General features: G+C 42.7%; 2 protein-coding genes across 6 annotated transcripts in view; both read left to right on the plus strand.

The window, feature by feature from the left end:
* Positions 1–5159, plus strand: part of LOC139562978 (terminal nucleotidyltransferase 4B-like) — a 32805-nt gene extending 27646 nt beyond the window's left edge. The window contains exons 8-12 of the mRNA XM_071381202.1: positions 4–130; positions 285–388; positions 625–764; positions 900–1043; positions 1247–5159. Coding sequence (XP_071237303.1) covers positions 4–130; positions 285–388; positions 625–764; positions 900–1043; positions 1247–1408 — 677 coding nt within the window. The 3' untranslated portion in view covers positions 1409–5159. The remainder of the gene's footprint in view (positions 1–3; positions 131–284; positions 389–624; positions 765–899; positions 1044–1246) is intronic.
* Positions 5160–5962: 803 nt separating this feature from the next.
* Positions 5963–18771, plus strand: part of LOC139562977 (adenylate cyclase type 2-like) — an 85236-nt gene continuing 72427 nt past the window's right edge. Inside the window, exons 1-2 of one of the 5 annotated variants that reach the window (XM_071381198.1) lie at positions 16151–16657; positions 16774–17286. The gene's annotated coding sequence lies outside the window, so the exon portion shown is untranslated. Of the gene's footprint in view, positions 6197–16150; positions 16658–16773; positions 17287–18771 lie in introns of those variants that run through there. The other 4 variants (XM_071381197.1, XM_071381200.1, XM_071381199.1 and 1 more) reach the window with 4 other exon arrangements.

Here is an 18771-nt window from a genome sequence, read left to right on the forward strand (position 1 = left end):
CAGATAACGACGTTGGCCGCAGCTCATACGGTGTGTTGCAGGTGAAGCAGGCCTTTGACTATGCCTACGTAGTGCTCAACCACGCCGTATCGCCCATCGCCAAGTACTACCCCAACAACGAGTCTGAGAGGTAAGGAGATGGTGAGCTAGGGCTTGCTTTAACCAATGACAGCTCTCACATTCTTTGGCTGCTATCTTAAGTTATTTACTAAATACTCTATTGATATTTGAACCACTGCAAACAAGTTCTTCTAATGTAATATGTCCTATTTTCTTTCCTCCAGTATACTCGGCAGAATAATTCGGGTGACCCAGGAAGTGGCTGAATACAGGGACTGGATCACCAAGCTCTGGGGACCACAGTCTCAGAATGAACCTACCCTGAATGGTATGTTTTCACAGTACTACTGTGAGTCTAGACACGGTCTCAGATCTAACGAGGTGATAGTCAGTGTGTTTGAGGGAATCAGTTTCAGTAAGACAAGGTGCAAAATTGGTCATCTTAATTACGTTATAAGTAGTTTGGGATCCAAGGTGATTTGTAGATCAGTGAAGTCCGACTGCTATTTAGTCGATCTAAAACACATTGTCTTACCACTGTTTGTCCATGTGCTGTTGTTGTAGGAAATGATGTCACACTGTTAGTGAAGCCTCAGCAGCTGGACGAGTGCAACAACAACCTGACGGAGGAGGTGACTGCATCTCGCAGCAAGACCTCCTCCAACTCCTCCTCATCCTCCACGGTATCCAGTTCCAGCGACGTTGTGAGTTTTGTTACTCAAACACACCACACACTAAAACCACAATACCTGAGGAAATCAACTCTTAACACTACATTAATTGCAATGCACCCATTGGTTGCTGACCTGATTTACTGAGTTGTGATTGGTTGTCCCCAGGATTCTGACGGGACGCCCTGTAAGACAGTGAAGCAACTGCCTGGGCGGGGCTCCAGCGCCCACAGAGAATCCTCAGGTGGCGTGACCAATCACAGAACACAGAGCCACACCACCAGCACTCCTACTGACAACAAGGGGGCCAAGGTAGGGTCAGCTTGACGAAGCCAAAGTCAACCACTGAAAAACTCTTACTGTACCTACAAATGCCTTGAACTTTTATGACCTGAGCGTTACAACACTGTCGGCACATAGATAATCTTTCAGATTTTACATTTCAATGGCACATTTAGGCCTACTAGTGATCTGTTTACTGATCTAACTAGGTGTGTGTCTGTCTTGTTTCCCAGGCCAGGTTGTTCCGCTCGTCTAGTAAAAACACCCACCACGTCCAGCAGAACTCGTCCTCATCCAACATCAAGAGTCACCCGAGCAGCAAGCCACACTACCAAGGCAACAGCAAGAAGAGGAAACCTCAGCAGCACTCAGAGGCCCAGGACCTCTGCAGATAGGGCCGTCTTGGTCTGCTCTGCAACAGACTGACAGCCTGACTGTCCCACTTCTGCTGCCAGACCACATACTGACTGAGGAGTAGTATTAAGGATCTTCCTTCTCTCAAGCGACACGCATCTTTTTATAGCTGAAAAATATCCCCAAAAAAGAAATGGGAAATGTTGGGGCTTAGTTCTTGAAAGAAATGCTCATTTTCTTCCTTGACATAAACATGTTCTACAGTGGAGCTACACACCACATCCAGTACCTACAAATCTTCCCTTTTACCATAGCGCCATCTGGTGTTTGAGGAATAAGTGTCTGGAAAGTAATGTGGATTTTTATGAGCAATACCTGGAACTTGGCTGGAGAACATACTTCAGCAAGAAGTTTTTTTTTTAAGGAATAAAATACACAAAAATGTATAAAATGTTATATTGAAGAGAGAGAAAATGTACACAGATCGACAGACTAAACCCCAAAATGCAATCTGTAAGTGGAGACGATAACTTCATGTTGATGGGCGGGTATTTTTTGGTTGTATAAGCAGATTATACAAAGATTTGTACAAAAAGAAACATGTGGAAAAAATTATCACAAATAAATTGACTTTTTACAGGATAATACTGATTCAAGGCAAATGTAGATGTGCACATTTGCCTGATAATCTGAGTAGTGGCAGGTTTGGGTTTCATTACAAACATAAATCATCAGCATTCTATTTCTACTTGGCTCCTCTCTCTCAATGTGTTTGACAGGCTTCTTTCCAAATTATACCCCCTTCCCTATATAGTACACTACTTTCACTAAATAGGGAATAGGGTGCCATTTGGGATGCACAGACAGTGTTAGCAGTTGGCCTTAGTCAGGTAACGTGCACACACACAGCCCTATAGATTACTGGCTGGCTGGGGACAAATCACTCATTCATACACACAGCTCTATATTACAACAGTGACGTTTTTAGAGGTTTTCCCAGACTCATAGAATTAGTTAGAGGACATAATGATTTTAGAAAAAGTATACAATATATTTCAAAGATCCATAGGTGTGGGAGGTAATCTTTTCCCTTTGGTAATTTACCCATTATGAAAACGTATTTATTGTTATGAATATATAGTTACTATACACGTTATATGTATTAACACGAGTCCATACTCTTGTCTTATATTTGGATGGGACTAGTGGGGATATTGGAAGTATAATTGGTCAGGTACAGTACCAATGTTGCTGTTTTCCCTTTTTTTCCCCTTTCAGTGATGAGTGACCAAGTTAGTTCGGAAACCATTTTATGAGTCATAAGTGACAATATGTGGCTGGTCTACTTCAAAATGGAGCTGAGTTTTTGTTCAGAATATAATGCAAACAAACACCTCTTTGGTAAAGGGGTCAACAACCCCTTGCTGAAATGTCCGGTATGGCAACCTGATTGCAGTTCCACAACTGACCTGTAGATGGTGGCATTACTCAACTCCTTTTTCACAACTGGCACCTGCATACTGCATTTATACATTTTCAGCGTCTTACAGTCAAGTATTCAGACCCCTTGACTTTATCCACATCGTTACATTACAGCCTTATTCTAAAATGTATTAAATTGTTTCTCCCCCCCTCAATCTACACACAATACCCCATAATGACAAAGCAAAAACTGAAATAACATTTACATAAGTATTCAGACCCTTTATTCAGTACTTTGTTGACGCACTTTTGGCAGCGATTTACAGCCTTGAGTCTTGGGTATGACGCTACAAACATAGCACACCTGTATTTGGGTAGTTTCTCCCATTCTTCTCTGCAGCTCCTCAAGTGTGTCAGGTTGGATGGGGAGCGTTGCTGCACAGCTATTTTCAGGTCTGCAGAGATGTTCGATCGAGTTCAAGTCTGGGCTCTGGCTGGACCACTCAAAGACATTCAGAGACTTGTCCCAAAGCCACTCCTATGTTGTCTTGGCTGTGTGCTTAGGGTCATTTTCCTGTTGGAAAGTGAACCTTCGCCCCAGTTTGAGGTCCTGAGCACTCTGGAGCAGGTCCATCAGGATCTCTCTGTTCTTTGCTCTGTTAATCTTTCCCTAGATCCTGACTAGTCTCCCAGTCCCTGCTGCCACCACCATGCTTCACCGTAGGGAGGGTGCCAGGTTTCTTCCAGACGTGACACTTGGCATTCAGGCCGAAGAGTTCAATATTGGTTTCATCAGACCAGAGAATCTTGTTTATCTAGTCCTTGAGATGCCTTTTGGGAAAACTCCAAGCGGGCTGTCATGTGCCCTTTACTGAGTGGCTTCCGTCTGGCCACTCTACCATAAACACCTGATTGGTGGAGTGCTGCAGAGATGGTTGTCCTTCTGGAAGGTTCTCTCATCTCCACAGAGGAACTCGAGAGCTCTGTCAGAGTGACCATCGGGTTCTTGGTCACCTCCCTGACCAAGGCACTTCTCCCCGATTGCTCCGTTTGGCTGGGCGGCCAGCTCTAGGAAGAGACTTGGTGGTTCCAAACTTCTTCCATTTAAGAATGATGGAGGCCACTGTGTTCTTGGGGACATTCAATGCTGAAAAAAAATAGTTTGTACCCTTCCCCAGATCTGTGCCTTGACACAATCCTGTCTCAGAGCTCTATGGACAATTCCTTTGACCTCATGTGTTGTTTTTTTTGGGGGGGGGGGTTCTCTGAAATGCACTGTCAATTGTGGGACGTTATATAGACAGCCTTTCCAATCATGTCCAATCAATTGAATTTACAACAGGTGAACTCCAATCAAGTTGTAGAAACATGAAGGATGATCAATGGAAACAGGATGCACCTGAGCTCAATTTTGAGTCTCAAAGCAAAGGGATACTTATGTAAATAAGTTATTTTTTTAAATAATTTCTAAACCTTTTTTCGCTTTGTCATTATGTGGTATTGTGTGTAGATTATTTTAAAATACATTTTAGAATAAGGCTGTAACAATGTTGAAAAAGTCATTTCTGAATCCACTGTGTGCACTAGCTAATCACTGTTTCCCAACCTTGGTCCTTGAGGGTCCCCAACATTACACAGTTTTGTTGTAGCCCTTGACAAACAACTCAGAGGGCTTGATGGGAAAGGGGGATACCTAGTCAGTTGTACAACTGAATGCATTCAACTGAAATGTGTCTTCCGCATTTAACCCCTCAATCAGAGGTGCGGGGGGGCTGCCATAATTGACAGCCACATCTTCGGCACCCGAGGAACAGTGGGTTAACTGCCTTGCTCAGGGGCAGAACGACCAATATTTTTTTTTTTACCTTGTCACCTCGGGGATTTGATCCAGCAACCTTTCAGTTACTGGCCCAACACTAACCACTAGGCCACCTGCCTGATGATTAGTTGAATCAGGTGTGCTTGTCCAGGGTTACAATACTGTTGGGGGTACTAAAGGACCAGGGTTGGGAAACACAGAGATGATCCACTGGCTGTAATTACATTTATACACATAGGGAAGTCTAATTTTAGCTACAATTAGAATTTTAGCAAATATGTTAGACAATATGTCATTTTTAGATGGTAAAAAAATATTGTCCTGGGAAAGTACAGTTTGGACCTAAATGCAGTATATATCTGCTAATCTGTGAATTTTATTTGACACTTAGGGAACACAAGTCAGGGAACACTGAATGAGTCATCTGTGCCATCACAATCTGTAATCATATCTTCTCACTGCAAATACTTCAAAACTGTATCGACTCATCCAAATTGTAGTTTATACAGCTATTCAAATCCATGCAATAAAATCCACAGTACAATAACAAACTCCTGGTGAATGTCCTTTTAAGGTATATTGCTGCTCCCTGGTGTTTCATTCCTGCACCCCTAACAGGAAGGGTAACGGAATAGATAAAGACAAAATCATGCAAGTGTAACGGATGTGAAATGGCTAGCTAGTTAGCGGGTACGCGCTACTAGCATTTCAATCAGTTACGTTACTTGCTCTGAGACTTAAGTAGGGTTGCCCCTTGCTCTGCAAGGGCCGCGGCTTTTGTGGAGCGATGGGTAACGACGCTTCGTGGGTGGCAGCTGTTGATGTGTGCAGAGGGTCCCTGGTTCGCGCCCGGGTCGGGGCGAGGGGACGGTTTAAAGTTATACTGTTACACAAGCAACACCAATCTGGGGAGACACGTGGGCTGCGTTTACACAGGCAGCACAATTCTGATAGTTTGTTCACTAATCTGATCATCCTTGAAAAAAATATTGATGTGAAAAGATGATTTGTCAAAAGGCCAATTAGTGGGGGGAGTGGGGAATTAACTGGGCTGCCTGTATAAACACGGCAGTGTCTCCCCTGATAGGTGTTGCTTTTTTTATCTAGTGGTTTAAGTAGATTTATTTTATTGGGAAAGTTCACACAGCACAGAAGACAAAGTGCAATGCTGCTATGTAGACTGGCAGTAGATGTCCCTCACTACCATGATGAGCTGTATTTCACACAGTGAGACGCATTTGATTGATATTCCCCCAGTTGTTACATAATTGTGCAACTTATAAACGCCTAACAATCAGTTGATCCATGAGAGTGGAATGGCTTTGGCAAAACCGCTATAACTATCTTCTGTTCGCTCTTCATGTGGGTGGGAGTATACCGTAGGTACTTGATGAACATCTTTTCCGCATTCAAAAGCAAGCCCTCAAGAGCGCGCGCAGTATGCGCACGGGGACCCAGAGAACATTTCGCTCGCGGTGGAACTAAACTTGCAGAGTGGACAAGAGAATAATTCGTCCACCACGAAGTCGTCTCTAATATACGTTCATTCTATATTTGGAGACAACCGGTATACGTTTGCCTACAACAGGTAAAACGCATTCTTAATTTGGGTTTGCGCAAGTGTTAATACGATGTAATCTACTGAGAGGAATTTTCTCTTTGTGGTGGGCTACCCCAGTGTAAAAAGTTGTCACATTTTCTGAGCATAAATTTAGATTGCACATTTCAAAGTATATTATTTTGTATGTTGTCTATCCGTGTTACAATGTTGGTTTTAATGTAGCCTACGAATCCCACCACATATCCCAGGCTCACCTTCGCTTTGTAAGTACTTTAGTAGAGAGGTACTACATTGTAGGAGGTAACCAGTCGGTCTCGTGCAGGGTTGCCCAATTCCGGCCTTAATGGGTCGAAACACTTCTGGTTTTCATCCTCCTAATCATGGACTAATTCAGACCTGGGACACCAGCTGAGTAAAATTTAACTACCAGGTAGAAGCAAAAAACAGAAGTGTTTCGGCCCTCCAGGACCGGAATTGGGCAGGCCTGGTCTAAAGAACAGAGACTAGTAAAAGCGTATCTCGTTTGAAGATCGTTGAATCAACTTTACCTTGTCCTGTTAATAAGTGGGGACCTACCTTTTGTATTGTAGCGCATTATAAAAAAGATTTGCTCAAGTACACATCTAATAATCTATTCAACCTACAATCAGTTTTTGATCTGCACAATGGTAGCCTATATAATAATTATGGGCATATGTATCAAAATATAGAGAACCAGATCTGTAGTGTCTGTGACATGTCCATCTAAAAACGATCCCATTAAGAAATAATAAAGGCTATGTTTTTATAAATATGCAGCAGTATCTCTTTTAAGAATATTATTTCAATGGTTTATCGCCTGATATTTACCCTTTCAGCTAATCAGGTTTCCTTTGTTTATCAGTGGCCTGCCCATGGGAGATAAACAGGATGGATCTTCTGCTTATTTCCTACAAAAACGGAATCTGAAAGCCTCGTGTGTTTCGTCACATAATAATACCATATGTTACAATTAGAAATACATTGAGTGGTGTGCATTGATTTGCCCCTTATGGCCTCCAAATCTGAGAGTATTACTGTATTTGACTCATAAAAATAGTTGGAAGAATGAAAAAGAACATCTGAGGTTCTCCCTCTTAGTAGGCTACCAAGCAGTGTAATCATGAGATTGAGCAATGTTTATTTTTCTGGAAAAGAGCCTAGTTTAAAGATTACATTTACTGGGGGTATAAATTGGGCATTTCCTAACCCAAGTTTCTAGACCGAGTATGTATCTCGGACTAGCAGTAGAACACTATACCACTGTGTGACGCGTTTACCGACATGTGCCTGTTTGGCAACGCTTTGGTCGGTTAGTTCTGATTCGGAATGCATCGGCGAACGGTGCCCAGGAAATAATTAAATCTAATTGTTAGATGCTACCATCCCTTCCTCCAAAGCAAAACCAAACATGGATTTCATGTTCTCGCTTTGCACGTTCAGTCTGTGTTTCACACCTGTTTATCCTAGCTAATCAGCCTTGCAATACGGGTAACATGCTTGGTCTAGAAACCGGGCTAGTCATCTCTTTGTTTTGCTCTGATGAACTGTTATTGTAGCAGACAGACCAGGAATCAGCGCAGATCAAATAGTCAGGTCTTCAAGAGCTTTCGATTTGTGAGGAATGGTGGTTATTGGCTTGACCTTCAGTGGTGCTTTCACAGGTAAAGAGCAAAATGGGTGTTTACCTGTTATATAAAGTGTTAAAGAACAATATACTGTTCATGTTATGGACAACATGGGTGCTGCTATCATCATGCAATCAATGCTATGCATGGCTATGCAGGAATGTGGATTTAAACAGGCAAGTTACAGTGAACATGACAAATAAGATGGCAATATCTTGTCTCATCCTTTGCCGCACAGCTGGGAGTAACAGCTGGCCACTGCAGACTGTAGTGCCTTCAACTTGGGTCAGAATGGTGCATTGGCACAACCCCAACAAAACCATCCTCAGTCTGGATAATTTCCCTTGTGTGGTGAATTGCATATAATATAAAACTGTGTGTAGACTCGTAAGCAGGTATTGATGCCATTTCAATGTCTCTTATGTCAAACAGCTCCGTCTGCGCTAGCAAAGAAGAACCATCTGCATATAGATGTCACCAGTGCATAATTGGGCTTTGCATATGCTATGTGTATCGTTTGGCTGTTTACATCACTAACCCATTGTCATTTTGACTCAGTGGAGAAATGTATGCACCTGCCAGTGGCAGAACTAAATACATAGACCCGACAGACCCATTGAGGCAGGGGCTTGCTGCTCATGGATCAGTGAGTCACTGTAATGTCAGTGTTTAGTGTCTTCATAGTAGAGCAGTCAGATCAGTCTAAACAGTCCTGTATGGCTGTCTGTCTGACCCTGTTTGTTTGTGTGTCGGACCATATTGCAGGCAAAAATTCTGATTTGTCAGCAATTATTAACTTCCCTAAAATCCTTAACTTTTAGGGGCCTGATTTTAAAGGGTAATAAATATATTAAACAGTTTAGCTGTTGAATCCACTGGATCGGAGGAAGAATTATATTCAACTGGGTCATGGAACCTACAGTATGGGTGAAGAAGACACAATGAGGAACATGCTGTATGCAGCGCCATGTTGAATTCAACATCTTTCCATTGGTGGTAAAGACAGTGAAGATATACAGGCAGTTACAACAGGAAGTGAAAGTGTCTGTTTGCAGGGTCTCTTGAGAACGGGGGTCGCCACAATCTGTCAGAGCCACCCCCGCGTAGTGGAACATGTGTACACACTCACACACTCTCCCTTACTAGCTCTCCTTTGTGGACGACTAGTGCCGCTCCTCCACCTCCTGGAACCCCTGAGAGTTTCAAATGCTCCATTTGCTTTAGTGCTCCCTCTGCTTACGTACATCAGTGTTTCACAGAGAATTTACTTTGTTCCAATTTATAAAATAATGAAAGTTCAGCCTCCGAGCAGATACTGGCATGATGATGATTTGGCCGGTCCCAGCCTGATCCTCTCTCTTATCGCTGTGTTTTGGGTGGGGTCCAGACAGATCTACATCTCCCTAGTGCTAAAGACTTCCTTCCTCTATCTCCTGGGGAAGAATTTGTGCCCCCCTACCAAAGCCCCCTAGCTGGAGCACTGTTTATGCAGACAGTCAGACACAGACCGAGACACACACACAAGGTCACAGGTCACTTTTCCTCCGTCTCACTATGCCCATCGCCTTCGATTGCCCCCCCCCCCTCCCTTGGTTGACATGAGGAGGCTTCAGTGTGGCCAGTGTGCTAATCCCTGGGAACACACAATGAGGACTAATCTGACTAATTAACTTTGACTGCAGGGCCTCCAGCCTAGGCCTTCTACTAATCTACTAACCACAGCCCTCACCACAACCACCCACCCATCATGATCATACTGTATGCATGCAACACAGACTGACAAATGTTATGCACTCTCAGTGAGATATGAAAATTGACTAAAACAATGGGTTTATTCGTTCAAAACAAAGTTTCTAGGTGAGTAATGACATTTATGTAGCAGACATATTGTTGTTTTGGTAGAGGATTTATTCCTCTATGTTATGTCTGGTTGTAAAAAATGATTTAGGAGGGGGTTGGATGTAGGCTATAACTTGTGCATTTAGCTTTCCATTGCTGTTGAATGCTCTAACGCAGAACGTGTTTGATCTATTGGCAAGTCGTGTTCTCCATACCTGTTCCCTTCAACATAGCTGTGAGGTCAAAGGAGCATTGGGTGGACATGACCTTTTGGGTGAAGTCCCCCTGTTGTCACTCCCAGGATATCCGCCTCTATTGTGTTCTATAAGCGTAGGAAGTTTACCCCCGAAAAAGATGGGCATGAGGACGACATTATTGGGAGCAAGGTTCCTCCGAAGCAGCTAAAGGATAAAAGAGACCATTCTATATGATCATCTACATACTAACCTTAGGCTGTTCTTAACTCCTCTGTTATAAAAGGCCCAACTTGACAATTTACCTTTGTCACAGACATGCACTAATGTAATGTGTTCTGTGGGAGGGTTGACTTTGATATAATGGAAACAATCACATTACCTGTAGGTCACAACACGTCACTGTTGACCTGTTGAAGTTCTAGTATCATTATGTACATCAAGTGTTATTTGTTTTATTTAGATTTGAAGGTATGCCCTTTATATACAAATTAGTCCAGCTAACAATAATACTGTATTATGAAAACATTTTGGTCATTTTACCAGACGCTCTTATCCAGAGCAACTTACAGTAAGTAGTTAGTGCATACATTTTTTTGTACTGGTCCCCTGTGGGAATCGAACCCACAACCCTGGCTCTGCAAGCTCCATGCTCTACCAACTGAGCCACATGGGACCCATTGCAAACATTTGTTTCATAATTGTATCATTACTGGCATACTGTGAGCTGGCACACTGACTAGGATATAGCTCATTGCTCAGCCAGGAGTCAGGACACAACAGACAGTTGGCCGTCTGTCTGACTCAGCCTGCCATTATCACAGTTGTTGTTGCATCAGGACAGACTAAGCCTCTAGTCTGCTACTCTATAATGATTCAAATCTTACTACCTCTATTCCTCAGTCAGCTACTCTACAGTCAATGACACTCTTATTAAAGCCCAGAACACCTGCAGTCAGCAGGGTTTGGTTCAGACTGCGCGTTGTGTGCTGCCTTTTGTGAGGTGTGCCACTACCTACCCAGCATGTGCCTTAGTAGCCAGCCAGGTAGGCAGTCTTCACACCTCATTTAAATGATGATTACCAGACCACTTTTAGCAGATTGGAGAATTACTGGATGTAATTGTTGGAGAATTACTGGATGTAATTGTTGCAACATAGAGGAGGGAAACTATATGGAAGGCTTGACCTCCTTCCACTATTCCCAGTATATGCTCAGGTTGTGCAGTACGGGGGTATGGTAGCTAAGTTTGGTTGTCATTGGCTGATAATCGTTGATGAGTGCACTAATCACCACTACACCAAACCAAAAATCAAACAGGCTAATTTCCCCCGTGTCAAATAAAAAGTTGACACCATCTCTTGATGTGAACAAAAGAGACCTCAGTACAGACCCTAGGACTAACCTCTGACCAGGTGGTCTGGCTAATTGCCTGGATCCATACGAGAAGTCTGTATATAAGGAGTTGCTGAGTGTCATGTAATGGAGGAATGTCAGGCACCGGCCTTTGTCTGAATGTCATCTCTGTTCTCTCACACGCTGATGGACAAGTCTGAGGGAGCTGTGACTCATTAGTTTACCTCAGGACAGACTTGTTATGTGGTCTTTTTAACTGTCAAAAATGGCTCAACTTTCTGAGTCTGTCAGTAATATCGAGTTAGATTTCCTCAAAAGGCCATTGGCAGTACACTGAACAAAAATATAAATGGAACATTTAAAGTGTTGGTCCCATGTTTCATGAGCTGAAATAAAAGATCCCAGAAATGTTCCATATGCACAAAAAGCTTATTTCTCTCATTTTGTGCACACATTTGTTTACATCCCTGTTAGTGAGCATTTCTCCTTTTCCAAGATAATCCACCCACCAGACAGGTGTGGCATATCAAGAATCTGATTAAACAGCATGATCATTACACAGGAGCACAATGTGCTGGGGACAATTAAAGGCCACTCTAGTTTTGTCATGCAACACAATGCCACAGATGTCTCAAGTTTTGAGGGAGCATGCAATTGGCATGCTGACTGCAGGAATGTCCACCAGAGATGTTTCCAGGGAATTTAATGTTAATTTCTCTACTATGGTGTATTTCTGTTTGTAATGAAGCCCTTTTGTGTGGAAACACTCAGTCTGATTAGCTGGGCCTGGCTCCCAAGTGGGTGGGCCCTTGCCCTCCCAGTCCCACCCATGGCTGTGCCCCTGCCCAGTCATGTGGAAACCATAGATTAGGGCCTAATGAATTTATTTAATTTGATTGATTTCCTTCTATGAACTGTAACTGCAAAATCTCTGAAATTGTGTGCATGTTGCGTTTATAGTTCAGTATACAGTGCCTTCGGAAAGTATTTAAACCCCTTGACGTTTTTCCACATTATGTAAAGTTACAGCCTTATTCTAAAATGGATGAAATAAATAAAAATCCTTAGCAATCTACACAGAATACCCCATCATGACAAAGTGAAAACAAGTTTTTAGAAATTTCTGCAAATGTATTAAACATAAAAACAGAAATACCTTATTTACATACAGTTGAAGTCGGAAGTTTACATACACTTAGGTTGGAGTCATTAAAACTAGTTTTTCAACCACTCCACACATTTCTTGTTAACAAACTATAGTTTTGGGAAGTCGGATAGGACATCTACTTTGTGCATGACACAAGTAATGTTTCCAACAATTGTTTACAGACAGATTATTTCATTTGTAATTCACTGTATCACAATTCCAGTGGGTCAGAAGTTTACATACACTTAGTTGACTGTGCCTTTAAACAGCTTGGGAATTCCAGAAAATGACGTTTTGGCTTTAGAAGCTTCTGATGGGCTAATTGACATGACTTGAGTCAATTGAAGGTGTACCTGTGGATGTATTTCAAGGCCGACCTTCAAACTCAGTGCCTCTTTGCCTGACATCATGGGGAAATCAGCCAAGACCTCAGAATAAAAATTGTAGACCTCCACAAGTCTGGTTCATCCTTGGGAGCAATTTCCAAATGCCTGAAGGTACCACGTTCATCTGTACAAACAATAGTACACAAGTATAAACACCATGGGACCACGCAGCCGTCATGCCGCTCAGGAAGGAGACGTTTTGTCTCCTAGAGATGAACGCACTTTGGTGCGAAAAGTGCAAATCAATCCCAGAACAACAGCAAAGCACCTTGTGAAGATGCTGGAGGAAGCAGGTACAAAAGTATATTTTTCCACAGTAAAACAAGTCCTATATCGACATAACCTGAAAGGCCGCTCAGCAAGGAAGAAGCCACTGCTCCAAAGCCAGACTACGGTTTGCAACTGCACATGTGGACAAAGATTGTACTTTTTGGAGAAATGTCCTCTGGTCTGATGAAACAAAAATATAACTGTTTGGCCATAATGACCATCGTTTTGTTTGGAGGAGAAAGGGGGAGGCTTGCAAGCCGAGGAACACCATCCCAATCGTGAAGCACGGGGTGGCAGCATCATGTTGTGGGGGTGCTTTGCTGCAGGAGGGACTGGTGCGCTTCACAAAATAGATGGCATCATGAGGTAGGAAAATTCTGTGGAAATATTGAAGCAACATCTCAAGACATCAGTCAGGAAGTTCAAGCTTGGTCGCAAATGGGTCTTCCAAATGGACAATGACCCCAAGCATACTTCCAAAGATGTGGCAAAATGGCTTAAGGACAACAAAGTCAAGGTATTGGAGTGGCCATCACAAAGCCCTGACCTCAATCCCATAGAAAATCTGTGGGCAGAACTGAAAAATCATTTGTGAGCAAGGAGGCCTACAAACCTGACTCAGTTACACCAACTCTGTCAGGAGGAATGGGCAAAAATTCACCCAACTTATTGTGGGTAGCTTGTGGAAAGTTACCTGAAATGTTTGACCCAAGTTAAACAATTTAAAGGCAATGCTACCAAATACTCAGTGAGTGTATGTAAACTTCTGACACACTGGGAATGTGATCAAATAAATAAAAGCTGAAATAAATAATTCTCTCTACTATTATTCTGACATTTCACATTCTTAAAATAAAGTGGTGATCCCAACTGACCTAAGACAGCGAATTTTTACTAGGATAAAATGTCACGAATTGTGAAACTAAGTTTAAATGTATTTGGCTAAGGTGTATGTAAACTTCCGACTTCAACTGTAAGTATTCATACCTTTTGCTATGAGACTCAAAATTGAGTTCAGATGCATCATGTTTCAATTGGTCATGCTTGAGATGTTTCTACAACTCGATTGGAGTCCACTTGTGGTAAATTCAATTGATTGGATATGATTTGGAAAGGCACACATGTCTATATAAGGTCCCACAGTTGACAGTGAGTGTCAGAGCAAAAACCAAGCCATGAGGTCGAAGGAATTGTCCGTAGAGCTCCGAGACAGGATTATATCGAGGCACAGATCTTGGGAAGGGTACCAAAAAAATTATTTGTCATTGAAGGTCCCCAAGAACACCGTGGCCTCCATCATTCTTAAATGGAAGTAGTTTGTAACCACCAAGGCTACCTAGAGCTGGACGCCGGGCCAAACTGAGCAATCGGGGGAGGAGGCCCTTAATCAGGGAGGTGACCAAGAACCCGATGGTCACTCTGACAGAGCTCTAGAGTTCCTCTGAGGAGATGGGAGAACCTCCCAGAAGGATAACCATCTCTGCAGCACTCCACCAGTCAGGCCTTTATGGTATAGTGGCAAGATGGAAGCCACTCCTCAGGAAATAGCACATAACAGCCCGCTTAGAGTTTGCCAAAAGGCACCTCAAGACTCACAGACCATGAGAAACAAGATTCTCTGGTCTGATTAAACTCTTTGGCCTGAATGCCAAGCGTCACGTCTAGAGGAAATCTGGCACCATCCCTAATGTGAAGTATGGTGGTGGCAGCATCATGCTGTGGTGATGTTTTTCAGCAGCAGGGACTGGGAGACTAGTCGGGATCTAGGGAAAGATGAACGGAGCAAAGTACAGAGAGATCCTTGATGAACCTGCTCAGGACCTCAGACTGGGGAAAGGATTCACCTTCCAATAGGACAACGACCCTAAGCACACAGCCAAGACAACGCAGGAGTGGCTTCGGGACAAGTCTCTGAATGTCCTTGAGTGGCCTAGCCAGAGCCCGTACTTGAACCCGATCGAACATCACTGGAGAGACCTGAAAATAGCTGTGCAGCAACACTTCCCATCCAAACTGACAGAGCTTGAGAGGATCTGCAGAGAAGAATGGGAGAAACTCCCCAAATACAGAAGTGCCAAGCTTGTAGCGTCATACCCAAGAAGACTCAACGCTGTGTTTGCTGCTAAAAGTGCTTCAACAAAGGACTGAATACTTGTGTAAATGTGATATTTCAGTTTTTTAGCAAAAATGTCTAAACCTGTTTTTGCTTTGTCATTATGGGGTATTGTGTGTAGATTGATGAGGGAGAAACAAACAATTTAATACATTTTAGAATAAGGCTGTAACGTAACAAAATGTGGAAATGTCAAGGAGTCTGAATATTTTTCGACGGCGTTGTAGATTAGTTAAATTCCCCTAAAGCAGACCCACAGTCTGAGGATGTGCTTTCTTTTAACACTTTCAAACAAGTCATGACCAGATTAGTTTGCATGTGCCAGTTTTTCTTTTCCAATAGGCTTTAGATTTCAATGTTTTACCAAAAATATCAAATTAAAGTTTATTTGTTGCGTACACAGATTTGCAGGTGCATCAAAATGCTTGTTTTTAGCTCCAAGATGTTTGGATGTCAGTGTGTAGCATTGCAATATGCAGTATAGCAGCTGTTACATACAGATTTCATCCAGCTAGTATTACCCTGAGCCCCTCTGTCTCAGGCTGCAGTGCTGAGCACCGGCAGTCTCTTCTGAAGAGCTGAGAAGACTCAGTGAGACTGCCTTGGAGGCGTATAGGCCTATATGAATCATATAGACTAAAAACCATGATGAATCATTATAAGAAGTATGGCAAGGAGGTATGAAATTAAAAAGTTGCATACATAATTGTGTCATCACATTTCTCTTTCAATAATGAGACTTGATGTGGTATACACATTCCAAAAATGTGATATTTGACCATATCATAATTTTTGTAAACTAACATAAAAGGGTCTTTGTTGCAAGGGCTCATTTGTTTCTCCCGTTTGAAGTAGATGGGTGTTATAGTGATGTGGTGCTTAGAGTACTCCATCCCATCAGTGGAGAAAGTGCTCTTCACGTCATTGTTCAGTTAATTGTTCCATTTCCAGGAAACCACTGGTAGCCCTTGTGAAACCACTCATCAGAATCAACCATCATGGTGCTGGGCGATAAAACATTCCAACGTGAACTCACACTCCCTAAATGTTGGGATGGATAAAAGTCCACAGTCTGTGTGCTTGTGTTGCAATTAGCTACAAATACTTCTACATATGCTCTAGAGATGACAGCTCTATGCATGTGTGTAAGTAGACTGAGTCAATGTGTGCGTTTACACTGTGTGCGTGTTTCTGCCTTGCGTATGATTGTGGGTGTGTGTCTCTGTGTGTGGGTGTTATTCTCTATTTTGATCCCGTTTTTTTAGCGTTCTTTATGCTTGCGGCTCAAGGACATTGTGTTATGCCTATGACAGCGCCCTAACTGGATAAGTGCCATTTGACGATGCCAAGCTTTTCACAGCTCCCCTAGCTACAGTATTTTAGCTGAAAGCAGGGTGTCCTTTTTATCAACGACAATGCCAATTATTTAGAGTTGGTATTTTGAGTTGGAACAAATAAGTATGAATAAGTGGAGTGACTTTCATCGCCATTACTGTCCTATTGGAACAGAGGGTTAGAGGGTGCGGTCCTTGGTTTGGTGAGTATTTATCTGAATACTTTGCTAATATGGAAGTACAATGCATTGCTAATGTAAAAGATGTAAGCTCTCATTATTACGAAGTGAGTCTAACGATGCAATATTATGTCTTACAGGTTGTGTCATGGACCTGGACTGTAATGTATGATTTGTTCTTATTGTTCGGATGTACTGTATGCTCTCTCTCGGATGGTTATTTCTTGCATGCCACAGCGAGGTTTGCAGTAGCTGGAGGGATGGTTGCAGACTGGAAACATGTTCAACAGACACTCATTGTGCTCGGTTAGTTAATGACTGATTTTTCATGATTGGGTCTCTGTTTGAAGAGGACCTGTTTGGCTGAATAGTGAGGAACACACTGACCCTAAGCTGGAGGAGGCAGGAAGGGATGCTGAGATTGGATGGACTTTGGCTGGTCAATTGTTTTGAGAAGACCGCACCACAGTGAGCGAATGGATGCTTTTGTGTTTTGCCTTGCGAGCAACTGAATCCTCTAGATGTGGCCGCCACCCCACATATCATCCTTTTATCATGCTGTCAGTCACACAAGGACCAGGACTGTCATCAGTTGTATGTGATGCACTGGCCTCTACCTGACAGTGGAGAGATGAGAAGAGCCTTGATTTCAGGTGAGGTCAGCGGTGGATTGGAACATCTTCATGTAATACATTACTCATCATGCCAACTAAGTATGTTCTGTCTTCCAGCTCAGGGTTTCCCAAACTCGGTCCTGGGGCCCACCCTGGGTGCACTTTTAGTTCCCCCCCCCTAGCACTACATAGCCGATTCAAATAATCAAAGCTTGATGATGAGTTTTGGTTATTTGAATTAGCTGTGTAGTGCTAGGGCAAAAACCAAAGCATGTACCCAGGGGGGGTCCCAGGACCGAGTTTGGGAAACCCTGTTCCAGCTGACAAAGCACAACCTTTAGCTATAGAAATGGTCTTGCTGTTTTGATGAAAGAATCCCCTGGCCTATGGTCAATCCCCTTTTCAATATATGAACGTATTGTAACCCTCTGGAGTTCTAAGCCTATTGCAACATAGTTGACCTTGGTGGGCTGAACTGAAAATGACATGGTCCTTGTCGGATAGAAAACCATAGCCTGCTTCTAACAGAGTTATCCAGAAAACAGGTTAATTTATATATTTTGTGCTCCGGTAATGACATCAATCATTGCTTTCACTAACATAATTTGTCAAAGACTGAGGCTGACTGACTGTTGCAGCAGTTGAAGCTTCCCTTTATGAAGATGTCCTTGCCCTGTTGTCAGGGAAATGAATCACGGTTGCTAAGGAAATGAGACTGTGTGTGGTTGACTACGGTGTTGACTAAGGTTCGCCTTGGCAAGACTATTTTGATGCAAAAGTAGACCCACATGCTTGGATGCAGTGTGCAAAAGCCATCGGAATTAATTTGTTGATTCATTTGTCCCATTGTTAGCTGATTATGCATGTGAATTAGTGGCTTTATTGACATTTTCACTCTGTAATACACTTAACCATGTCTCTGTTGTTTTTTGCTTCTGAATGCAAGAATAAGTGGGGTTAATCAGTTCCCTAAATGTGCTCTGTGTGTGTGTGACTGTGTGTGTGTGTGTGAGGGAAAAAAAGAGTGAGAATGAGAGACCGAGAAAGGAGAAACTAAGTTTGCTCTACCTTGGTTGCCTTGATGCTGTTGTCTGGGTTTCTATGTTCTTATATTAGAGGCATTTAAATGCTGTCAGAACCACTGCCGGGTAATCCACAGGTGGTTGAGAGAGAAGGGGGGGTGTAAGATACACATGCTATTACAACTCACACAGTACCTACATACCTCAATCTTTCCATGACTTCACTCCTACTGTAGGCATGATTTTCATTCCAAACAAGCCGTACTTATGAGAGGTGATACAATTAGGAAAGAGGACTATAACAACTGTATCGAGAGTAATGTATGCTACTGCTCTGGTGTGTAAATTAATTCCATGAGAAGGATAATGCCTTTTTTTCTAAAAGGAGAAACTGCTAAATGGCATAGAACCCTCAAATTAAAATCTGGACTTCGAAGCTTGTTCCACTGCTTTTACATTCCCCCCCCCCCCCCCCCCCTCTAATCAGGCACTGGGACACCAG

This window comes from Salvelinus alpinus, chromosome 33, assembly GCF_045679555.1.
Source record: "Salvelinus alpinus chromosome 33, SLU_Salpinus.1, whole genome shotgun sequence".
In the NCBI taxonomy this organism is placed as follows: domain Eukaryota; kingdom Metazoa; phylum Chordata; class Actinopteri; order Salmoniformes; family Salmonidae; genus Salvelinus; species Salvelinus alpinus.